This window comes from Aedes aegypti, chromosome 2 (genome assembly GCF_002204515.2).
Source record: "Aedes aegypti strain LVP_AGWG chromosome 2, AaegL5.0 Primary Assembly, whole genome shotgun sequence".
Taxonomy (NCBI): domain Eukaryota; kingdom Metazoa; phylum Arthropoda; class Insecta; order Diptera; family Culicidae; genus Aedes; species Aedes aegypti.
The window spans coordinates 405,753,877-405,781,064 of NC_035108.1; the positions used below are offsets into that span (position 1 = coordinate 405,753,877).

The 27,188-nt window shown below is 37.8% G+C and overlaps 1 protein-coding gene across 4 annotated transcripts in view; it reads left to right on the forward strand.

Annotated features, from left to right (window-relative positions):
- The window catches only part of LOC5575842, a 165,260-nt gene that overhangs the window by 84,934 nt on the left and 53,138 nt on the right, over window positions 1–27,188 (forward strand). For 2 of the 4 annotated variants that reach the window (XM_021847251.1, XM_021847252.1), the window contains exons 2-5: window positions 2,472–3,076; window positions 6,566–6,619; window positions 6,941–7,057; window positions 7,350–7,520. In XM_021847251.1, the coding sequence (XP_021702943.1) occupies window positions 2,472–3,076; window positions 6,566–6,619; window positions 6,941–7,057; window positions 7,350–7,520 (947 nt within the window). The remainder of the gene's footprint in view (window positions 1–2,471; window positions 3,077–6,565; window positions 6,620–6,940; window positions 7,058–7,349; window positions 7,521–27,188) is intronic. The other 2 variants (XM_021847253.1, XM_021847254.1) reach the window with 2 other exon arrangements.

The window sequence follows — 27,188 nt, forward strand, 5'->3', positions numbered from 1 at the left end:
AAAAATCTATAAAATGCTCTAAAAAAATTTGTAAAGGCTCGTTTAGGAATATTTATCTACGAATCTCTGGAAGAGAAAATTTATTCCATTCGAGTTTAAAGGATTTCCAAGAATAGCTCATGAGGAAATTATTTAAGCAGGTCTATCAGGATTTTTATGCTTATCAGGATGCTGGAAGTCTTCTAAAAATTGATTCGGATATTTCTTACAGAATGTCTCAGGTAAATCCTCCACAAATAAATTTCTACTCCACTGATAGGATTCTCCTGTCAATTCATGATTTTTCTAAGGATACTTCCAGAAACTATTTCTAGCTTTGTGCAGAGATTTCTAACCTTCCTTCAACCAACATGTTTTTCACATGCTGGAAAGCACACAAAATGTGCAAAAGTGTTCCTTCCGAAATTTTCAGAACATTCAAAAAAACTACTAGTTCATGGTCAGAAAAACTTGTGACTATGGCTTCGGAGTTATTCCGGATTGTCTTGGGGTGCCAAAATTGGCCAAATCATCCATTTACCGGATATCTAATGGATCTGACGAGCTTGTTGTCTTCGACAAAGTTGTTAAGCAGATCAAGGACTATCTTTTTTTTTTTTTTTTTTTTTAAATCTTTATTAGAGTGTATTTTAACGCACGAGGGCTAGTTCTACACTGCAAGGACTATCTGTCAATAATAAACTAAATTGAGATTTCATCCGCTAGGTGACACTAGCAACAAATTTCTTTCAATCTTCTATATCCTAGCTAGAAGGTTGTTTTCTTTAGCAAAGTTGTTAAGGAGATCAGTGGCTACCTAAAAGTAACAAATATAATTCGAAATTTATCCGCCAGATAACGCTAGTAACAAATTTACTTCAATTTTCAATATATCTAGACCCCGATAAGCTAGAAGGTTGGTATCTTCGGCAAAGTTGCTCAGCATTTCAAGGGCGATAGCAGTGACAAATATGACTGTGAATTTATTCACTAGGTGACGCTGGTAACAAATTCAATCTCGCTTCAAGTTAGTTCAAAATCCATCTTCATTATTTCGAGTCCTGATGGGCTAGAAGGTTGGTGTCTTCGACAAAGTTGTTCAGCAGATCATTTCGCTTGGATAAATGGAAATAACAGTAAGAAAATGAATGACCGGTTTCAGTGGAAAATTCAAAAACCTTAACTTATCAAACATTACAAAATATTTATTTGAAGTCATTTTTATAATAACAGCCTTTTAACTTTCTGCTTAAACAATCTACTTTATTTTAATGACATGGTACTAACTGATACTCTGTCAAGCTGCTTTTGAACTTTACAAAATGTGTTTGATTCACAACAAAAATTAAAACTATATGTTATACTACTTATAAGCATATATGCTACATCCACTAGTTAAGGAATTCCCTCTATCCTTGTCAAATTTTGTCACAAATTCGTTAATACCCCCTCCTCCTAAAATGCTACGTCATTCATAGATGACTCCTAAGCTATCAGATCAAAAGCATTCAATCAGATTGAGGGCGATGAAAAATATATCGCTAGGTGGCTTCAGTTTTGTAAAAACTTTCTTCTCAAGAAACTGATGTGCCAGAAGGTTGGTTTGTTCGGCAAAGTTGTGCAATATACCACGGGTCATCTGAAGTATAAAACTGAATTAATTTTTAAACGCTAGATGGTACTCCATTTCAAATTTTCTCCGATCTAGATCCTAAACAGCTAAATGTTTGGTGTTTTTATCAAACATTTCAAAGCCTCAGTATCTATTGAAGTGAAAAAATTGATCCAAATTTTGTTCAAAACGTAAAATTATTCGACGAAAATGTGTTCCCTGTGTTTCGGATGGATAATAGAATACAGTGAACACATTTTCATGTCAAGCTAAGTTTTTTTTTTTTTTTTTTTTGAACGAAGAAACTACTTGTGTAAATTATTGAATCAAGGACTAATCCTGCCCCTTTAACAAGATATTCTTTAAATGGATGATTTTGGCACCCTAAGACCATTCGGAACCACTTAGACCATATTTACAAGTTTTTTTTTCGGAAAATTCTGAAAATTTCAACATTTTCCATTCAGAAACAAAAGTTTTAAGCACATTTCAGTGTGTTTTTCAGCGTGCGAAAAGTTAACGGAATTTTATGTTCTTGATTATGAACACTTTTATATTAGATGAACATTTCTTTATTAGGTTTTCTATAAGTCGGCACTGCCGACATACAAATTTTCTGATACACCTGCCGTCCAATTAGTCCGTTTCTGTCACACTGCCGTTTTGATAAATTAACTCATAATCCGAGATTCCCTCGAATGTCACCGCGAACACTCTCGTAGCTCCATCAAGCTACACCGCCAATTGCCATCGCTGCCCACAATCCGTGATCCATGCCCATCGGCCAGAATTTGGTCACGCTCTGTCGCAAACTACCAAAACTCAGTGATGGCGTTCCATGCCATGCCAAGTGTACCTACAATATTTTGCTCCTATTTAGGATACAACGAACAAACATCATCAATCATCTCAGTCGCAACAAACTCATTCGGAACAAGTGCGCGCCAAGCAGAGGCGAACTCATCTGCATCAGCGAACAAAACTATCAACTCCGACAACTGCGGTACCAACGGCTGCAACTGTGTCGGATAGTGCAACCGAACCAATTCTATCACCGGTGGTCTCGCACGCAAGTTCCGACCGACAGGTTTTCAACAGCCATCAACCTGTCGTATCTAATCCGCTTGCTTCTCTTCCACCTTTACCCCCCGGCAAGTTACCGAGGAGTAATAGTTTGATCCTGGGTGCCAATTTTCAAACAACATCCACGACAAACGCCACCACTACTACCACCAACAACACAACCACCCCAGCAACGAACGCCAATCCGGCGGTGTCATTTTCCCTGTACAAGACAATCAATACCGTTATCAAAAGTGGCCGGAAGATTATCGTTCGCGTTTGTGACGTCTCTAATGTAAAGACCAAACTCAGAATGTTCAACCTGTACTCGACGATGAACAAGCGCAATGGCGCGGAAGAGAAGGAAGCCCGGGTTATGGAAACCACAGGCCATGATCGGTTCTGCCAGGAGCGGCCATCGAGGTAAGGAATAAAATGATTGACATTTGGTAAGGCTGTATATTACTTTTTTACACGTATCGTGCACATATACACACGTTTAGCACAGACAAACAGACGTCACACTCTCATCATTGTCCATCGACCACCTTTTTAACGGCCGATTCAAAAATATGTTAGGTGGCCAATCCGCTACCCGCAGCGCTTGCTTCGTTTTTGTTCGTGTTTGACGTTTACACACTACCGCCATCTGTTGGCCCGTCGGCCAAACACGCTGATTTTAGCATTGGGCGTACGTGTCCTCGTGACTATGATTTTGATCTAGATTTGTTCTAAGTGTTACGTCTGTTTGTCTGTGCGTTTAGTATTCAATACAGCATGGAACAACATTTTACATACGAATAATCTAGACAATGTCCTTCCATAGAATTAAAAAAAAATCGGTGAAATAAGAATAGAAAATTTTTAAAACTCTCTTAATTAGGCCAAACGAAGTACCTATCCTAATTATTGATCCATAATAGAGTATATGGCCTCTTAGAGGAGTACATGACCTACCTTTCCAGTTCAAACTTGACATTTTCTTCTTCTTCATTAGTAGCATTCCAAACATTAAATTAATTTCTTATATTTAGCTGTTAAGTTACATTGGTATTCTATGTAACTCAGAACTATACCAGTAAGAGAGCTGCAGAATCATTTTCATTTTTTTTTTCATTTGAATTCTCGGTAGAGCTTTCTTTCTGGTATTACAACAGCTAGCCCATATTGGGGGCCGTCCATAAATGACGTAGCATTTTTTCACTGATTTTTTACACCCTCCTCCCCCCTCGTAGCATTTAGTCACAAATGCTGATATTCCCCCTTGGAAAATACGAAGCATATCAAGCACTCCCCCTTACCAATTGGGCTAAAACAAAACAGTAAAATCCAAAAATTCAAAACAAATTTTGATATTATCTGATATTATTTACTGATTGAAACGTCAGTATAATATATCGAATAATACTTTGATATACCGCAGCGCTCAAAAAAAATTGGAAAATAGTCTGAACAAACTTATTTATTTTTTTAAAACAAATAATTTTGGGGTCTAGTTTATTCAGGTTAATTGTAATTTGTAGTACTTTTGCTGTTGTTGAAACCTCTGACAAGTTTACAGCAGAAAATGCTTAATAAAGGTAAAAATCTTGATCGGAATGATAAAACCACCAGCAATGAATAAGGGTTCAACCCATTTTATAATGTATTAAACAGACATTTTGTTACATTAGAGGATTTTTTTTAATTATTCGTGGTTAAGAAACAGATTTCAGTGAATATGATCCTCTTTCGCTGAATTACCGTGTAATTGAAAAAAAAAACTGAATGATAAGATAATTTCAATAACACTCGAATTTGATATTCTCATTATTATCCAGGCTGTTCCATCAAGAACATTGATGTATCAAAACAAACCAATGAGTTGACTGAGTGGAAATCTCCTGCAATATTGAACGCACTTTACTAATATTTTCTTTAACTATAAAAACGTTAATATTTGTCCAAAATGAGCATATTGTATTCTTTTGAAGAATCAAAGTATCCTTGAAGGATGCTTCAAGAATCCTTGGAGGATGCTTCTTGAATCCTTGGACGATGCTTCCAGAATCCTTGGAGGATGCTTACAGAATCCTTAAAGGATGCTTCCAGAATCCCTTGAGGATGTTTCCCGATTTCTTGGATGATCCTTCCTGAATCCTTGTAGGATACTTACAGAGTTCTTGCAGGATGCATCCAGAATACTTGGAGGATGCTTCTAAAATGCTGGGAGGATGGTTCCAGAATCCTTAGATGATGCCTTCAGAATCCTTGAAGGATGTTTCTAGAATCCTTGACGGATGTTTCCAGGATCTTTAAATGATGTTTCCAGAACTCTTGAACAATGTTTCCAGACCCTTGAAGGATGTTTCCAGAATCTTCAAAAGATATTTCCAGAATCCTTGGAGGATGCTTCTAGACTCCTTCTATGGTGCCACCAGTATACTTCCAGAAACCTTGAGGGATACTTCCAGAATGCTGGAAAGCCTCCAGAATCCTTGGAGGATGCTTATAGAATCCTTGGAGGATGGTTACAGAATCCTTTAAGGATGCTTCCAGAATCCTTGGAATATGCGTCTAGAATTCTTGTAAATTGCTTCCAAAATCTTAGGACTTAAGAATCTTTTAAGGACGCTTGCAGAATCCATGATGGATGCTTCCAGAATCCTCGGAGGATGCTTCCACAATCCTTGGAGGACGCTTGCAGAATTCTTCGAAGATGCCTCCACAATTGTTGAAGGATGTTTCCAGAATCATTGGAGGAAGTTTCCAGAACCCTTGAAGGATGTTTCTGGAATTTTTGGAGGATGCTTTCATAATCCTTGGAGGATGCTTCCAGAATCCTTGAAGAATGCTTCCAAAATCCTTAGAGATTGCATTCAGAATCTAATGACAATCCATCAAGAATCGTTGAATGATTCTTCAAGAACACTTGGAGGATGCTGCCAGAATCCTTAAAGGATGCTTCCTGAATCCTTGGATCATGCTTCCAGAGTCCTTGAAGGGTGCGTCCACAATCCATGGAGGATGCTTCTAGAATCCTTGGAGGATGCTTCTAGAATCCTTGGAGAATGCTTCCAAAATCCTTGAAGAATGTTTCCAGAATCCTTAAAGGATGCTTCCAGAATCCCTGGGGAATATAATAACTTGTTCAGTTTCAGTTCTTAACTAAAACAGATCAACTCAGATTTGATATAGAATCAATGGGTGAGAAGTTAAATTTCTTTTTCCACCCTCTGTCTGTGCGGGGAGTAAATTTACCTAAAATTTCAAATCGTAATAACTTCGTGGAATTTCAATCGATTTTCGATTTTTCTGCTGGCTTGAAAATAAACATTCAATTCAGTTTTACTTAAAAATATAGGAAAATTCAAAAGAGGAGAGGAGGGGTTATAGTGAAAAAAGAAAAAGAGAACGTGAAATTTGGAATCTTTGGACGTTTATATCTCAGAAACAGTTTTACATAAAACTACACTTTCTTCGATTGAGATTTGCAACAGGGATGGAACTACTGTGTTGCACATTGGTTAGTTGGGAATTCCACTGCATGATGGAGCTATCATAGAAAACATTAATTTCTGACACCCCCCCCCCCCCCCCTTTTTTTATTTTAGAAAACTATTTTTACAAAATTCATATGCGAAACAAACAACTCGTGGATATGCACCATTGTGCACACAAATCGAACCACTAACATAAAAAAAATCAGCCCTTCAAAGTTCTCTGGGGTCATATTGACCCCAAAAAACAGACAGAAGGTTAAAACACCCTACTACACATATATTTTTAAAACAATCACAATCTCAACTGACACGAAAAACCAAATTCAAACATCAGTTTTCTCCCACACGGTGCTGATTGCTCTCTGGGTCTGGATGTTGAACAATGCCTGGTACGCAATAATTGTCCTCACCGTTAACATTATGCTCGCAGAGAATGGAGTTGCATGGAGTTTGATGACTTTCACCCAATTCATTGCATGCGTCGGTGAGTAGGAGTAAAGCTTTAGCTTTAACCTTTGCTTCTGCACCATGCTCTGCACCAAATGTTGATACATGCACCCTAGCACACGTCGGGATACAAATTAGCAACTGTTCGTATTGTAGCACAGTGTTTACAAATATTATCCTCCATTATTGATATGAATGACAAAAATGCGCATATCACTCCAAAACTTTGAAATGCAGGAAACTCAACATGCCGAAATATTTACCACCACACTTTGAATCATTTTAGGTTTCTAATAAGAAAAAAAGCAATGAGTCGAGCAAACGATGAGTATTACAACTTTTCACTAACTTCTTCCAGATCCAGCTACCGTCGCAAAAAGAGAAAGATGCGACGAGCGCAATCAGCGGCCGAGTTCAACGAACCTCGAACAGAAGTGCCAACAGTCACAGCGGCCAGCAAACGAATGCTGTTCAGGTGAGATTCCTGAGTTTAAGCAAAAATTACGGATTTTGGAATTTCTCATCTCATAAAACTTAAGGTGAAGATGAATCGTAGTCACTTTCAAGAGTTCAAATCTGGAGAACTAGATATCCGATCAAGCTAACCTCTCTGGTGGTGACCAATCGATCACATTTTCAGCCTAATCGCTTGTCTGATTCTTCAGATTTGTGGGAAAAATGGGGTATGGCTGCAATTCACATTCACCTTAAAGTTATTTCACCTATCGAATACCCAAAACTAATAATCTCGTCTCTTCTTTCCGCAGAGGCCGCTCGGTCAGCTCGGACCACGACAACAACTCCGAATCGGAACATTCCGAACGGTCCCCGCTGGTCAGTGCCAAACTGGACTCGCTGGCCAAGCTGCTCTTCAGCCGAAGTTTGCTCCAGGATGCAACCGGCAGCTCGTCCGCCAAAGACAACGAATCGCCGACAAGGTTTCTATTCCAAAACCTTTCTTTACAAACCTCTCTCTCTCGCATCGCTCTTTCACGTATATATAAAACATTCATATATTATGTAGTGTATACCTTTATGACAGTTTACTTTATTGTTGGTTAATGTTACGTATATGCTGCATTTGGATATAATTCACACACGTTCACGTTTTATAAATAACCGAAACGGAAAAAAAATCTCACATTCTTCCTTATCATCCACTTTTTAGTTATAGTTTTCAATTTAACATTTTGAATTGATTTAGTTTTTTCTTCTTGTTTGGTTAATCTTTCTCTCGATAGAATTAAAGAATTTTGATCTCAATCAAATATCTGTTATTCCTATCATATTCTATAGATGATTGATTCAAACGTTAGGAGTGTTTTTAGCGCGCCTGGATTACATAGCTAAACAAATCATGCAAATGGCAGCTTTAGATGCTAGAACTAAGAGCATAGAGATAAACTGAGCAGGTGCCTAGAAGCTGTGGATGGATGGTTGCATTTAGTGGTTGAAAACTGTTCAAACATAACGTGCTGAAGTATTCAACAAATAATAATTCAAACTGCATGTAGCACGAATAATTCCACATTTTTGGTCTGAAACATTTGGTGAATTTTAGGAATTTTAAAATAAATTTGGAATGGCCGTAAGAAATTCAACAATCTAAATATTTTTCAAGGGATGAAATGTTTTTACTGTTATAACGAGCTTTGACTGTATATTAGACTGGCCCTTTAACAAAAAAGTTGGAAAACTTAACGGGCACCCCCTAGATATATGCCTTAGGTTAAGAGAAAAGCTCTTTCAAAATTTCAACTCGATTGGTTGCTCCATCAGCTGACACATTCCATTCAAAGTTTGAATGGGATATTTGTCCCAAATATACTGAAAATTGACCCTACGTCACTCTTTCGTTCCACATATTAGTTGATAGCGTTCAAATGAGCCCAGAATGACAAATACGCTAATTGATACCCTAATGAACATAATTGCAGAAGATTGTATCTGGATATAAGCTCATTTTCAATAACATTTCAGTTGTTTGCTTTGATCAGCACTCCTGTACAATCAAATAAATGCATGCGCTTTGTGCAATAGCTCGCCCACCGTCATAGGTGGCTATGCTGCGCTTAGTGGCTACCATCAAGCTGTGTTGAAGAAACAAAGCAGTATTGCGCGAGCCTAACAAATCTACTTCAGATAGTCAAAACACCAATTTTATCAATTTTAATCATGATACAACAGGGTGGTTCAGAATTCAAAAATGTTTGAAAATCCAATCTCCCATATCTTTCTTACCCTCCTTACCATTAAAATAGTGTTATGTGAAATTTTGAAAATTGTTCCAAACACGTTAGTACCAGAATGTAAGCCTAAACTCATCATCCCATAGTGAAAACTCATTCTTCAAACCATAATAAGAAATTTGCTGAAGAGAGCAATGCGATCTGATGGATAGAGATAGAGATATTCATGAGTTTGTTTGCTATTATTTAGCTTAATATGGGATTATAGCCCTGAAAACATCTACAAAAATCACAAACAAAATTAACTCAATTGTGATTTCTATCTTCAGCAACATCCTTCATTAAGGTTTGAGAATGAGTTTTCACTATGGGATGATTAGTTCGTGCTTCTTCTTCTTTCTGGCGTTACGTCCCCACTGGAACAGAGCCTGCTTCTCAGCTTTCTTATGAGCACTTCCACAGTTATTAACTGAGAGTTTACTATGCCAATGGCATGTGTATATCGTGTGGCAGGTACGAAGATACTCTATGCCCTGGGAGTCGAGAAAATTTCCAACCCGAGAAGATCCTCGACCGGTGGGATTCGAACCCACGACCCTCAGCTTGGTCTTGCTGAATTGCTGCGCGTTTACCGCTACGGCTATCTGGGCCCCATTCGTGTTGACACTACTGTATTTACGTGTTTAGAACATTTTTCAAAATTTTTCCGTGGTTATTACCATATAAACCTACTTTGTCTTTGGGCTGCAAAACGGTGAGTCGACAACTAGGAAGGAGCGTTCAACACAGTTCTGGTCCTCACAAGTTCCTACCTCACGCTTCCACGGGTCAAACGATGACAAAGACCGCCAGCTAAGGATTGCGTACTTAGCTGGTAGTGCAGCCTGGGCACTGTTGTCCTTCTGACATCAGCTAGATTAAGGAGGTACGTCTCGAGCGTCTGTTCACCAGGAGGTGCGGCTCAATCAGCGCACATTGGGGAAATCCGAACTTAAAGGTGGAAAAAATTGATAACTTTCACAATAGAAAGACTAAAAATAAGTTTTATAGCTTGTTCGAAAGGAAATTTTCTCAGGAATCGATTGGTGATGGTTTCATAAACGTGTGATCGCTCTGGGATAAGCAATGGTGCCCGTTTTGCCCTGATTCCTTGGAAATTTTTGATTTTCATGTTGTTTTGTGTAAAATTGTTTTATTATGGAGATTATTTCCGATGAACTCCGTCATTTCTAGTCCATTCAACAATGTTCAAAAGAGAACGTTATAAAAATATGGAATTTTAGGGGATTATGGGGCCAAATGAACAGTAAAATATTTTTGAGGAGGATTTTTTGTTTTTCATTTTTTCAACGTGTTTTTTATTGAAATAAATACTAAAATAGTAAAATAACCATAAATATAGCTTGCAGAAAAAAGTTGTAGTGAAATTTATAGAAAATATATGATAATTAATTATGCTCTTTGCACAGGATTGTGAACCATAATAACTGTTTACAATATTAACACAGTATGATTCACCAAGAGGGACATAAATGTCAACTAACAAGCAATCTGTTTGTAGAGGGCGGAAACATAACAAACATAGTAGTATATATTATACTAATTGAATGAATGATCGATTTTGGAAAAAATCTAGAATTGAGCATGGTTAGCAACTGCATTTTCACTTTTATTGTCACTTTTTCTCTAGTGTATGATGGCAATTGAAATATTGTAATACGAAATATCCGTAAAAAGACAAAATTATTCCCGAATAATTTCTTGTAAAATGCAATTTAACTTTCATGAAATTACTACAGTAGTGATTGTGTAACTAACCTGATATGTAATTTGTTTCAATCAGAAGAAAACGACAGATGGTTTCTTGGTGGATTCATTTTTGTTTTTTTATTTGGTTATTTTTTTGTTTGTTTGTAAAGGATCCCCAAAATCTCCTACGTTTTATGCTTTAAATATTGTATTAGATACAGAATAAACAAATCAGTACATAATAAATTTAATTTTGAGATATCTGTTTAATTAATTCTGAACTAAATCGTTTTTAGGGGAATTGGGGCAAAAATAGCCAAAAACCTATATGCTCCCACTACCTGCTATCAATGAGGCTAACGGCAATCGATCATTTAGATCAATAACGTGTACCCAAACTATTGCATATCGTTTGGAAATGTTTGGAATTTGTGATATAAGAAGGTTAATTATTCACAATATTGTGCATAGAGCATAATTAATTATCATACATTTCTTATAAATTTTACTACAACTTATTTCTGCAAGCTACATTTATGGTTATTTTACTATTTTTGTATTTATTTCAATAAAAAAACACGTTGAAAAAATGAAAAACAATAAATCCTCTTAAAAAAATATTTCATTGTTCATTTGGCCCTATAATCCCCTAAATTTTCATTTTTTTATAAGGTTATCTATAAAAAAAATGTTGAATGAATTAGGGATGATGGAATTCATCGGAAATATTCTCCACAATAAAACAATTTTACACAAAACAACATGAAAATCAAAAATTTTCAAGGAATCGGGGTAAAACGGGCACCATTGCTCATCCCAGAGCGATCCCACATTCATGAAACCATCACCAATCGATTTCTGAGAAAATTTCCTTTCGAACAAGCTATAAAACTTATTTTTTATCTCTCTATTGTGAAAGTTATCAATTTTTTGGGTTCCCAATGTGCAGCGTCTGTTCTGGTAACCAGCGGCTGAGTATGAAATGCTGAATCGCGCACAGCTAAATCCAAGGTGGTAGCCCCATCAGCGCGATCGTCCTAGTGTTAGTTGGGACGTTAAACAGAGCTGGCACGATGGCGCTCTGGCGAGACAGGAGTGTTGGCGTAGGCCCAATAAGCCACCCGTAAAAAACCTTATTGCGAATAACATAGGAGATAATACGACCCGGAACAATCGGCAAAGACCCACGCGACGAAATAAGGATTACGATTGGAAACTTGGAACATGGAACTGCAAGTCACTTGGTTTCGCAGGTTGCGACAGGATAGTCTATGATGAACTACATCCCCGTAACTTCGATATCGTAGCGCTGCAGGAACTTTGTTGGACTGGACAGAAGGTGTGGAAAAGCGGGCATCGAGCGGCTACTTTCTACCAAAGCTGTGGCACCACAAATGAGCTAGGAACTGGCTTCATAGTGTTGGGCAAGATGCGACAACGCGTTATCGGGTGGCAGCCGATCAACGCAAGGATGTGCAAGATGAGGATTAAAGGCCGTTTCTTCAACTACAGCATCATCAACGTACACTGCCCACACGAAGGGAGACCCGACGACGAGAAGGAGACGTTTTACGCGCAGCTGGAGCAGATTTATGACGGATGCTCTCCGCGTGACGTGAAACTCGTTGTTGGCGACATGAACGCACAGGTAGGACGAGAGGAGATGTACAGACCGGTGATCGGGCGGAACAGTCTGCATGCCGTATCTAACGACAACGGCCAACGATGCGTCAACTTTGCAGCCTCTCGTGGTATGGTAGTCCGAAGCACCTTCTTCCCCCGCAAAGATATCCATAAGACCACCTGGAGATCACCCGATAACCTAACCGAGAACCAAATCGACCACGTTCTAATCGACGGAAAATTCTTCTCTGACATTACCAATGTTCGCACATACCGCAGTGCGAATATAGATTCGGATCACTATCTAGTTGCTGTATGTATGCGCTCAAAACTTTCGACGGTGAACAACTCGCGTCGAAGCCAAACGCCGCGGCTTAACATCGAGCGGCTACGGGACTCAGAAGTAGCCCAAGAATACGCGCAGCAGTTGGAAGTGGCCCTACCAACGGAAGAGCAGCTTGGCGCCGCCACCCTTGAAGATGGCTGGAGGCACATAAGATCCACCATAGGTAGCACCGCAACAGCAGCACTAGGTCCAGCGGCCCCGAATCAGAGAAACGACTGGTACGACGGCGAATGCGAGCAGTTGAATAATGAGAAGAATGCAGCTTGGGCGAGAATGCTGCAACACCGCACGAGAGCGAACGAGGCACGGTTTAAACAGGCGCGGAACAGACAAAACTCGATCTTCCGAAGAAAAAAACGCCATCTAGAAGAACGAGATCGCGAAGCGATGGAAGAGCTGTTCCGCGCTAAAGACACACGGAAGTTCTACGAGAAGCTTAACCGTTCGCGCAAAGGCTTTGTGCCACAAGCCGACATGTGCAGAGACTGTGACGGAAATCTTCTCACGAACGAACGTGAGGTGGTCGAAAGGTGGCGGCAGCACTACGACGAGCACCTTAATGGTGATGTGAGCAGTACCGGAGGTGGCACGGAAATAACTTTGGGAGCGAGCACGCGCGGACGACGAAAGACTTCCGCCTCCAGATCTCCAAGAGGTAGAAACGGAGATTAGACGGTTGAAAAACAACAAAGCCGCTGGAGTGGACCAACTTCCGAGCGAGTTGCTAAAATACGGTGGTGATGCACTGGCAAGAGCGCTGCACTGGGTTATTTCCGAGTTTTGGGAGGAGGAAGTATTGCCGGAGGAGTGGATGGAAGGTGTCGTGTGTCCCATCTACAAAAAGGGCGACAAGTTGGACTGCGCCAATTATCGTGCGATCACAATTTTGAGCGCCGCCTACAAGGTACTCTCCCAAATTCTATGCCGCCGTCTATCACCAATTGCTAGAGAATTCGTTGGACAATATCCGGCAGGATTTATGGGTGAACGAGCAACAACGGACCAGATATTCGCCATCCGCCAGGTGTTGCAGAAATGCCGCGAATACAATGTACCCACACATCATTTATTCATCGATTTTAAATCGGCCAATCGATCGAGAAAAGCTATGGCAGATTATGCACGAATACGGTTTCCCGGACAAACTGATAAGATTGATCAAGGCGACGATGGAGCGAGTGATGTGCGCAGTCCGAGTATCAGGGACACTCTCGAGTCCCTTCGAATCTCGCAAAGGGTTACGGCAAGGTGATGGCCTTTCGTGTTTACTGTTCAACATTGCTTTAGAAGGTGTGATAAGAAGAGCGGGGATAGACACGAGTGGCACGATTTTCAGAAAGTCCGTTCAGTTACTTGGTTTCGCCGACGACATTGATACTGTTGCACGCAACTTTGAGACGATGGCGGACACGTACATCCGACTAAGCGCTGAAGCTAGGCGAATCGGACTGAACATCAATGTGTCAAAGACGAAGTACATGATAGCGAGGGGTTCAAGACACGGCACGCCCCCCACCTCGAGTTCATATTGACGGTGATGAAATCGAGGTTGTCGAGCAAAGTTCGCCATCGCACGAAGTTGACCATCTACAAGACGCTGATTAGACCGGTACTCCTCTATGGGTACGAAACATGGACCCTACGTGCAGAGGATCAACACGCCCTTGGTGTTTTCGAACGGAAGGTGTTGCGGACCATCTACGGTGGAGTGCAGATGGAAGACGGAACGTGGAGAAGGCGGATGAACCATGAATTGCACCAGCTGCTGGGAGAACCAACCATTGTCCACCTCGCAAAAATTGGGAGGCTGCGGTGGGCCGGGCATGTCATCAGAATGTCGGATACCAACCCGGTGAAAATGGTTCTCGAAAACAATCCAACCGGCACAAGACGACGTGGTGCGCAGCGAGCAAGATGGGTCGATCAAGTTGAGGACGATCTGCGGACCCTTCGCAGAATGCGTGGCTGGCGACGGGCAGCCATGGACCGAGTCGAATGGAGACGTCTCCTACGTACAGCAGAGGCCACCCAGGCCTTAGCCTGACTGGTAAGGTAAAGTTGTCTGTGGGCCACCTTTAAATCACCACCTAGAAAGTTGAAAATTTCACAGAACACTATTTGTATGGTAAAAATAATAAGGAAGATATGGGAGATTGAATTTTCAAACATTTTTGAATTCTGAACCGCCTTAATGATACAACTTTCTACAATTTTGTTCGCTATGGTATCAAGAAGTGTTTTTGACATTCTGGGTTCAATTGAACGCGATCAGCATTTTGCCTGAACCAAACAGTAGATGATGTTCTGTTCCCATATGTATGAGCTGGAAATCCCATATTAACTTCAATTCAAATGCGCCAGCTCATGGCACGACCAAATGAGCTGAAATTTTCAGGAAGTCTTCCTTTTACCCTAAGAAATAATCCTGGGGGTGCCCCGTGGAATTATACAACTCTTAAAATTTTCAAGAAAGATCACAAAACTCTTCTAGTTTTTGAGACCATCATGCTTTCAGATGCCGAATTGTTCCGGATGCCCAATTCCCCCAATTGGCCACTATATTTACAGATCAAAACCTACCTTGTGACTTATCAAACTTAATGAATTAACAAAACAGATCTGCATGAATATGGTTCAAGCATTTTTGGATTACTTGGCTACATACCGGGGTGTTCCGCATATCAGGTTCTCCGTAGGAAGTGTTATTATATTGGTGATCCTAACACCTAAATTGCGACATATCAAATTTCATGATTTTGTGAACCAATTCTAACAAACGATGATTTCAGAGCTTTTGGTTTATTTGTCCATATGACTAGGCCACATGACGGTGTGTTCCAAATATTTTACAATCCTGTTTTATGAAGACAGAATTTTTTTTATTTGCATACAAGCCTGTATCATAACTCATTTTGTTAGAAAAAAAGTGCTAATCTGATTGAGAATTGACTGTAACAAATTTGGTTATTTATTTTTACAGTCAATTCTCTTTAACTCGATATTGACTAAACCCTCAAATACGGGAGATTGTAGAACATAAAGTCATCGCGATTCAAAAGAGTTGGGGAGATTTTATACTGACAGTTTTGTAGTAATAGTCTAGATAACACTCTGATTAGATATATGTTTTTATAAATATATGTTTTCAATTTGAACAAATATAAAACAGTTATTGTTATTATACAGTGAAACCTTCATGAGTCACTGATCCATGACTCGATATCAACTACACTCAAATAATTATTCATGCTGTTGCAAAATGATGATTTTTTCAGCATGAGTCATACATTTATGAATTGGATAAACACGAAGAGTGCTGAAAAAATCGAGTTTTGCAACGCGTTTTATACGCCTTTTTTTTGCAATTACGAAAAATACCGTTCAGAAATAGAAGGCAGCCCACATGGACATGGACCAGGGACGAAAAATATCATGCTCACTATACTCAATTCACTGACATTTATGCCACCATCAAAGTAACCGCACCACCACCAATGGACCAATGCACGGGTTCACTATTTGACGTTTGAGCGGTGCCGTGTTATTTATGTGCCCATGGCAACGCGTGAATTTGGCACCGCTCAAACGTCAAATTAGTGAACTCGTGCATTGGTCCATAAGTTGACGTTTGAGCGGTACCGAGTTCACTGGTTTCCATGGTCACGGTAATAACACGGCACCGCTGAAACGTCAATGAGTGAACGCGTGCATTGGTCCCTATGATTGTACTAATGAATATGGCACAAATTTTAATAAAAAAAAACACTAACAACGATGCCCGCTTTTCGTTATTGTTTTTGATCATCAGAAGTGTCCGTTTTAGAAAGGAGATAATGAAATTCACGTATATTAAAAAAAATATGCTGTGATACGGGTAATGAACGATCCGATGCACGGAATCGATTATATTGACGCGTCTCTAGTGTGCTTCTTGCGAAAATAACAACTTCCCGAAGCGAAATGTAAAAAAGTCAAGCTGGTTCGAATGAACCTCATTTTTTGTTTCCGATGATCACAAAGCTGTTGAGTATCAGCAGGTTAAAAGTAAACTGACAATCTTGCGGCAAGCGCTTTGCCAATATGTGTTGTGTTGTTAAGGTGAGGATAAAAAACAATAAAAATCAACGACCATTTTACCAAGCAAATGTCAATATTGGCGAGGGTAGTTTGAGTATTTTCGTCCCTTGTATCGACTCAGAGTTTTCGATAACGTAGGCTATGATACACATAAATTATGATACAGTCATAAATTTTTACTGTTCCATCGGTATCACATTTGAACTATATTTTAAACAGGTAAGACGCTGACTTCACATGCAATTTTCTGCCATATTTTACACACAGTTGCTTCCCATGATGATAGAAAAGGCCTGGCTCACACCGATGCAAAAAGGTTCGGATTTCTTATGAATTAATTTGTTAACTTCACTGCATCTTATAGATCTGCTGGACGATTCGATTCTTACATAATCATTCAACCAATGTAGAATCAGAAATTTGTTGAATAATCCAGAACAATTAGAGTAGAGACGTGTGATAAGACTTATTCAAAAGTGGACGACTCCAAAAAGCAGTGTTGAAAAGTGCTACTTTCCAGCACCGTTAACAGTACTGAAAAGTAGAATTTTTCAGCAGAGTCTCGACTGGTAAAAAAGTAGGTTCATCTCGTTGATTAAAAGAAGGTTAAGAGGAAAATAACCATCATCGTTTTATAAATTTTCAAAACCAGTTTTATTTTTTTGCTCAAAATCGGAGCAATGCTCAAGAAAATCTATCATTGCATTTCACTTTCATAAGGATTGATTGAAATTTGAACGAAAAAACTGGTTTTTAATTTTTGATGATTGCTAATGATTGAATGATGGATTCTTGATTACTATGACTCGACCAGTGTTGATAGACTCACACTCAAAATCTCAATCAATACGCTTTCCCGTGAGAGCAAACTCATTAGAGATCTGCTTCGCAAATCTCACGCTTGAGATTTTGATGCAAAATCAACTCAATCAACTCAAACCGTAAAAAATGATTCAGTCGCTAAACCCGACAAAAACTCGTAAAACCCGAATGTTGTTGTTTACGTTAGAAAGGATTCACATAATTTTACCAGACTAACAAGAAATTATTGCCGTGTGTGTGTAAACTGTGGAAATACGAGACAATGAGTTAAAAAGGTGAGCCAATTCATCAATGATTTTTTGACTGCTGAGTTGCATGATTTACAACTCACGCATGAAAAATCTCAAGCGTGAGTTGTGAGAAATTGAGTTTTTCACAACACTGGACTCGACATTTCTATGAGTCGATGGTCCCTTCATGTACCGACTTATTGACTATAGCTGATTTGTTTCAATTGAGTTATGAGTGGAGGGAAACGTCTGTGGTCGTGAATAGGTTTTTCTGTGTGATCAGAAATTATGGTGAGGATTTTACCACAATTTTTCCAAATATTTTTTTTTAAGGAATTTTCTCACAAACTTCTCCGGAAATCTTTCAGTAATAACTCGATGAAAATTCAGCAATTTCTATAAGAATTTATACAAGAATCACTACAAGATTAACATATAATTCTATCAGAAATTTCTTTAAGGAAACCTTCAATGATTTAACGTAGTAATCCTTCAGGAATCTCTCCAGTAACTCTTGCAGTAACTACTTCTGAAAAATTGGCCTTATCTGAAATGCATGAATCACTCCATATTGTCTCTTCGTAAGTTTTTTGAAAGAGCTTCTCTATGTATTTCTATAAAAATCTCGCCAAGTATTTCTTCAAAAATTTTTCTAAGGCCCTAAATGAAGAATCTTGCCAGTGATTTTACCTGGAATGTCTATATAAATTCAATTATAAATGTGGGCAGTAATGGTCAGACGAGTGTTGCCAGGGTTATTTTCTGCTTCTTTATTTTGTTCAGAGGTTCCATTAAACTCTCCTGAGATCTTTTTTTGTAAAATTTCTGCAGATTTGTAGCAAAGTACCTCGAACGATTTTGCCCGAAAAAAAATGATATGCGAGCATTTTATTAAATGTCGTTTAGCTTTACGGGAAGCACCATGTTTCTGAATGTTCTCTAATAAAAAGTAACAATTACTGACATCATCACATATTCTCCCTTCACATACAAAAGTGTATTGTCCATATTTCTGTGAATACACGTCCAATTGATACTCTCTATGCATTCGAAAGCCAATAAGTTAATGTTACTTCGTAGTTATTTTCCCAAAAACAGTTTATGGATTTTGTATACTAAATTTTTACTTAAAATTGTGACATTAAAAAAAACACACTGAAAAAACATGGCTAACTTGGCCAAAATTTTAAATCAATGTGTCATTAGAATCGTAATCTTATATTCTTTAAAGAGCGCTCACGAACTTTTGTCGGAAAATTTGAAAACTATTCAAAATTAATGAACCAGTCATTCAAGTCAGTATGATGCGTATCGTGCAAAAGTTTGGAATCACCTAAGCCGCACGTAAATTACCGATGTCAATAGTTTACAGCTTTTTCAAACAAAAATAATGACGCGTACATGATTGGTTTGAGATTTCACAGAATTTTCGTGTTTTAAATAAGTTCAGGTGAACCCAAACTTTTGCACGATGATTTGAATGACTGTTTCATTGAGTTTTCAGATTTTTCCGCCAAAATTTCGGGACCGCTCTTCAAAGAATATAAGATTACGAGTCACACAATAATTTAAAATTTTGGTCGATCCAATGCTGAGAAAATTAACCATGTTTTTCCAGTATGTTTTTAGAAAAATATTGCAACTTCATGTAAAAATTTAGTACATAAAATTAAGAAAACCTTTTTTTGAAAAACACTTACGAAGTAAGAATAACTCATTGTCTTTCAAATGCGCCATAGAGAGTATCAATTGGACGTGTAATGACAGAGACATGGACAAAACACTTTTGTATGTTTTTTAAGGGGTGAACCCAAGCTTTTGCACGGAAATGTATGTTAAGAGCAGTTAATTTTTAGTTGATTGTGCTAATTTGGTGTGTATGAAATGTGGCACACTTCTAATGTCCAGTAGTTTTGAAGAGATGATGTTGAGGAGTTATATTAATTTCAGGGGAAGGGGGAATCACTAAAATTAGGGAAGAAATTGCAAGAAAACAAACTTTACATGAATGTGGTGTAGATTGGTGATTTGAGGTTAAGATTTTTTTTTTCAACGTTATCGTGAGGGTTTTCACTTATTCGATTCATTTGTGTATTACAGCTACCCAGCTTATATAAAAATTATTTAAATTTCACGTTATTTATACAAAATAGATACAATATTTTGATAGTTTGCTATGAAATCTACATAAAATACAAGTATATCTATTTGTGTGGGTTTTCAGTATGCAAAATTGAGAAGAGATCAAATGAAAAGAAGTTCGCATAAGAAATAAAGAAACTGTACCTTTAGAATCAATGCTCATACAGTTATTTGGACATAAGTTGAAAAAACCGAGCTCCAAACACAGAGCTCGCAACAAAAACAAAAAAAAAATGCCTCCATAATTCAGATTTCATAAGGCAAAACAACCATCCTCGAGAATCAACAATCAAACCCGGAACGGAAAACAAGGTCAAGCATTTGTTTCTGCGCTAATTGGAGGAAAATAAAAATTTTACAATGAGCCTCCATCCTTCCTCGAGGCTGGTTAAGCTCGTCCTTCATGTCCTTCATGGCACAACAACCACTATGCAACCGTCGTCCGTCAGAGCGAACAAAGAACAATCCATGGATCATGCAGTAGTGCATCACGAAAATGCATGCAGAAAAAGAAACGTTCTTCAACTTTAATTGTACCGTGAACAGCTGCCTAGGTACCTGTCATTCAGCGCCCTGTCTGAGTGAAACGGCAGAAATATCTTAATGCTGCTTTTCCTAATTACGTTAGCGACGACTGCTAGAGTCCTAGTTTTAGATTACCTTAGTTTTCCCTACCAATTATCCACGAGCAGGTTTTGTTGCCTTTTTTCATTTCTTGATTTTTTTTATGTTTCAAATTTACATCACCGAGCATCCGACAGGAAATTTACACTCCATAGTTGAAAGCAAACCGAAAATTAATCAACAATAAGTATAACGCCTTATCAGTAAGATCCAAATTATTGTAATAAGTTAATTGTAAGGAATAAAAAGCTGTAAATCAAAATTGTTATTTCATTAACAAAAACAGATAAAGTTTGTATAACAAGAAAAAACTCACTAACAAAAAACCAACACATTGAAACAGAAATCAGAGCCAGATGATTGAAATCCTTTTCGAAAATGGAGTGCAGTTTCTTCAAAACTCCCCAACACTTTCTGATTTAGTTCAATACATAATCGTAGCTCTCTTTTATCGTTCGTTTTATTTTCTCCAAGCTATATATATATATATATATATATATATATATATATATATATATATATATATATATATATATATATATATATATATATATATATATATATATATATATATATATATATAATATATATATATATATATATATATATATATATATATATATATATATATATATATATATATATATATATATATATATATATATATATATATATATATATATATATATATATATATATATATATATATATATATATATATATATATATATATATATATATATATATATATATATATATATATATATATATATATATATATATATATATATATATATATATATATATATATATATATATATATATATATATATATATATACATATATCTACTCTAGAAAAACCATTTTACTACCGTTTTTCATTCCACATTATTGTATACTGTAACATGATTGTTGTTGTTCCGAGTTAATTGCTAGAGCTCTTTCTTCGCACATATTAGTCCAAGCCATACAGACTCATTGTGACACCATATTTACCCAGTCAGCCATCCTCCTAAATTGAACGAGCAACACGATATACCCAAGCGGAACATCCGTTACACAAATGCGTAGATCAGCGCCGTCGCATCCCAGAGCCGGCAATACAGTTAGACGGTCTTCTCAGCCAGGAGAGCTGAACCGGATGTGTCCAATCCCGCCCCCTTGCAACATTCTCCTAGCTTCCTAGCATCAGACTTTTGCTACTGCCATTGATGGTGCAACAAAACGTTGTGTGTATGTGAATATTAGACTATTATGTTGTTCGTTGGACATTTTACGTGTTTATCTTCCCCTTGGTATCAATATTCTTGCCAACCATTGTCTTTGCGCCAGAAACTTTCTTTCCAACACGCTTCCAATGGCCCGACTCTGTCTTCGATTTCTTTCCCTTCTCATCTTCGCCTTATCTTCTGTACCGTCAATCAATATCTTCTCTACCGTTTCTACTGTTTTGTTTGTGGATATACGGAAGCGTTTCATATGTGTCCATCTAATCCAGGTGATTGTGTCGTTTCTATGTTGTTATTGGCATTATGTCATCGAGTAAACTTATTGCGTGATCAAAGTTTTCGATTAATTTCATTTGCGTGGACCTACGTGGATCTATATTCAATATAGGTGAACATCAAAACTATAATTTACTCTAAGATACTCAATTACTGATTGAACCACCGTGCGTCTCCATTTATGGAATATACCATGATCACTAGCCTGGGACACGGTTATATGAAAAATTTAGATTCTCGCTCCAGTCCACTTTTTGGATTGCATTCAGGTCCCATAACAACTGTGCAAAATTTCAGCTAGATCGGAGAAACTATATTTTAGCGCCAGCCGTTCCAAGTTTGTATGAAATTTGCTATGGGAAAACTTACTTTTACAAAGAAAAATTGCCAGAGATCGCCCATTGTCCTCTATAAAAATTCTGAACACAGATCTCGATTGGTATTTCTACGGTGAACAATATTGCCGAAGACCGCAAAGCAATCCTATACTTGTATATGCGGCAACCATTCATCGGTTGAAGTAGTTTTATCGGTAGCTGACATAAATTTTGGTACGGGTGTCCTTTAGCAAGCTGGTGGTGACCAATTTACAGCACAGAGCTCTTTCTGGTAGTCAATGTTTCGGTGTTTGACTTTGTTTTAAAATTTATTAGTTCTTACACGGATAAAAATCTGATCTCCACACCATGATTTACAAATCATGAAATTCATAAATTGGTTAGGTCATGATATCAGGATCACAAATCATGGTTCCTGGAGTCATAATCATGATTCCTCATAAGCGTAACATCCAGTATGAAAACACTAAGCGGCGCACTTTGCCTCATCACATTCGTATCGATCACTCACATTTCAAGATGACAAAGCGGTTGAGTGGTAGAGTACGCGACTCACAATCGGAAGGTTCTTGGATCGAATCTTGATGTATGCTGTTTTTACATTTTTTTTATTTTTCTCGATCATAAACGGATGCGCGGCTCAGCATTTTTGGAATTTGAATCATGATTCCGAGCAATCAGCTACAAAAACCTAACGCGTGTGTTGCGTTACGGCAATCTGACTCATGATATCATGAGTCCAAATCATGGTGTATTTTCATAAGACGAAAACACGCTGGAATCATGATATCATGAGTCATAATCTTGTTTTTGGGTTCTGATTTCTACCCGTGTAAGGATAATGGTATTTTTATAGACAGTTCTGAAGGATTTTTAGAAATTTGACTAGAAATTTAGGCTAGAAATGACACCAGAAGGTTTTTGCTTGTCTTACTAGTGATTCTTAGTTTCTGCAGATACTATGCTGCTTGTAAATTAGAACTTCTCTCAATATATCATCAGAATTTATTTAAAGCTTCGGTAAGAAACTCTTTCAATGATTTCTTTAACAATTTATCTGTAATGTCATCACCAATTTATGCAGGAATTTACTTCAATACATACAGGAATTACGCCAAAATTTAAACGTCAATTTCTCAGTATTCTTCTGTCAGTACACTTTGGTACACTTTGGTTTAAGGACAACATGTCAAAAGAAAATTTCATGGAAGAATGATTCTCTTTCGAAAGAATAAACAACTCATCACGTTCCAAGCGCTTTTTTTAACCACGATGACATTGTGAAAAAAGAAATCTGGAAACAATCCCAAATCGCTGTTGCAATGTTACTACTTTCTAGGTTTTATCCCTTTCGACGTTTTGGGATTCCACCTTTTGGCATTCGACGTTCTGTCTTTCAATGTTTTGTCTTTCGGCATTTTGCCCTAAGCCGACCTGGGTTGAGTGACAAAACACCGAAAAATGAAACGTCGAAAGGACAAAACTTCGAAGGGACAAAACGTCTAAAATATAGGTTGAGTGACGAAACGTCAAATTCCGTAACGTCGACTGCTATAATGTCAAAAGCACAAAACGTCGACGGGTCAAAACGTCGATTTCTTGGAAGAATGATTTTCCTCCGCAAGAATAAATAATTCAGTTATTCCAAACGTTATTCATAGCATATTTGATCGACCCCGATGTGAAAAAAGTCTGGTAAACAATGCTGAAAATTCGGTTTAAGCTTGCACACTCAGATTAGATTACTGGGGTCGGTAAACTTTTACTGGGTTTTTGAATTACCCAAAAAGTCAGTAAAATGTAAATTATCGTCATGCATGATTGAATGGCAAATATCGCCAGTTTTTATTTTTCATTGGTAATTGGTATTAAAATATAGCCCACCGCAAAATTTCAAATAAAAATTCATGTTTTTCGATTTTTAACATTTTTTTTTTAGTTTACTGACTTTCTCGGTAGTGCAAAAACCCAGTAATTTTTACCGAACAGATTAAGTGTGTGAGCTTGATTGGCTGCCCGTGGTTGCTACTCCAGTATCGCCAGATCAGTTAAACTTACACAAGGAACCAACCATATGACTGCTTGGGACTAACAGGCAACCTCAATGTATAAGTGCAGGGAGGTTCGAACGACAGAAAATATGAGAAAGTCTCCGCAATAGTCGAAAAAAGGAAAATAAAAATCTGCCATTTTGTGTGGGGATTGCATACCATTTTTCAACAGCCTACTTGATGGCAAGACGACATTTGCCGGGACTACTAGTGTTCAGTGTTGTGAAAAACTCAATTTCTCACAACTCACGCTTGAGATTTTTCATGCATGAGTTGTCAATCACGCAACTCAGCAGTCAAAAAGTCACATTTTTCACTCATTGTCTCGTATTTCCACAGTTTACTCACAAACGGCAATAATTTCTTGTTAGTCTGGTAAAATTATAGTAATCCTTTCTAACGTAAACAACAACATTCGGGTTTCATGAGTTTTGGCCGGGTTTTGCGACTGAATCATTTTTTACGGTTTGAGTTGATTGAGTTGATTTTGCATCAAAATATCAAGCGTGAGATTTGCGTAGCAGATCTCTAATGAGTTTGCTCTCACGGGAGAGCGTATTGATTAACATTCGAGTCTATCAACACTGCTAGTGTTTAAATAAATATGTCTGGAAATTCAAACCTTCAAAAGAATTCTGCAGTTTTTCTCGAAATACAATTCTGAAGCAATTTTGTACCAAATTCTTTACGTTTCCTCAGATTGTATGTATAAATTGCGGTCATATACCGCAGGGAACTTTGTTTGATTTTGAGCTTACTACTGGTCAACGATCGATTCAGCAATCCTTCTAACCGGAAATGTTCCAAACCGTTAACTGGACCCACCACGCACAAACTAGAAGAATAGGATAGGTAGGACATGTTGTTAGAATGGCCAACACCAATTCTGCATACATGACTTCCACATCTGATGAGGTATTACAGAGAAGATAATTTATTTGCCAAATTTTCCAAAAAATCCCAAAAAAAACGTGGTTATTGCATGCATATGGTCTATTGTACTATTGATCATAATTTGCAACATAAATAAACACATGTCTTTGCTAAATTTGATTTTTTTTTACAATTTCCAGAACTTCCATTTGTTTGGAAATGTGCACTAAATGGAAATTTTGCAACGATTTGAAACACTGGTAACAGCGTTTCTGTTGAATTTCCTTTCCATTAATAACAGTGTTCCAAGAAGATGGAAGATAAGTTGATGCAAATTTGCATTCTTAATCACAACCGACGCAGGAAAGAAACCAGAAAAGGGCATTTTTCCTCCTATGTCCCTTCGACAAGCTGTTCACACTGAACGTGGCTGATAAGGAACGATGTTTCTAGACGAAGATGAGGGAAGATGACTATGACGAGGATGATGACGATGATGACACTGTTGAAGATGAGCACGACTCTAAGCACAATGATGTATCAAAAGAAACCGGCTGAGGCTGAAGAAATGATTGTCGAGGTGATTACGGTCTCATTTATGGTAATAGGGCGGAAATTATGGGCACCGTACGCCCAGACGATGCTTAATGCGGATGTTGCCTTCACTCGGATGGGATGTGTATCTGCATTCTAAAGTAAACTGCAATTAATTTACATGGCGGCGAGCAAGATAGACACAGACGATTTAATGGCATGCAGTTACGAAACAAATTGTGAAATTATAGTTCATTGTCGGAATGAATGCATACGGATAATATTAGAGTTGGATTAAATGTTGTAAATCTAGTTCTAAAGTCCTGAATCATGTTTCATTTTGTATTAATCAGGTCAAGATTCTATTTTCCAAAGCATATCAAATCCAAGAATATTCAAGCGGCAATAGCAATTGCAATTGGATAGTATAGAAGTGAATATATAATATATAATTAATTATATATGAAAGGTTTCACTGATATCAGTTTGTTTAAATGTTGCGGAATATCTACCAGAGTTTGCTTGCATCTGAACTATTCGATGTTTTTTTTTATATTATGGACATTTTTTACAAGTCGAAATATTCTCCAAAAATTTCACATTTGCAAGCAAATGCTGACCGCATCCATATGCTATCCAATGGCGAATGTCATAAACTAGCGAAACTCGGCAAAATCAACTAGGTCAAACGATGCTGAGTGGCTCCACATTTCCTCGATTCACCTTCGCTTGTCCCTGCAAAATCCCTAACAATAAAATTACAGATTTTTTCAAATCCCTACACAAACAGCTGAATCCTTTGCTGGTGACGATTGCATAAATGACGTAAGCAACAGTGTTTCATATAATTTTGTGGATAAAGCACAAGACACGCTTTGGTATCAGTCTCGTAGACGATGGTTAAACTTAACATTCTTTTGATATAAATAGGACATTGCTGCGGTCACTCTGTGATTTACAGAAAGTTGACGGTAAAACTTACGTCACATTTACGATCGTAACTACCAGACGCCACATGAGCTGCAAAGCTTGCTCCATAGGGTAAAGAGCTACATGGGCATCTTCATGATTCACTTTAGCATTGAGGGTTTTGCTCTGGCCGAATGGCTTGAAATTTGGCAATAAGAGCCTTTCCATACACCGCAAATTGTGGCCAAGCATAAGCACAGTAACTTTGAAAACCCTACTGTGTGCCAAAGTGAATTTAAAGTGCCAAGAATAGGAGACGATTCTCTTTATACAATGCGTCAGGAAAAAAGTCTCAATTTGATTCCAACCATTCCTGCTCTACCCAAGTGAAACGTATCCCAGAAAAGTTTCATTTTATTATGCCATTAAATGGATTGAAAGCAGATCGAGGAAGCGCTGCTACTGTCCCCAACTTTTATAATCCATTACGACAGCGAGAGTGTAGCCTGCAGAATAGGGGTTTGAAGCTTGAAATTGATTCACCACTATCATTCATTGCTGTGATTGATTTTAACGAAAAAAAACATACCGTG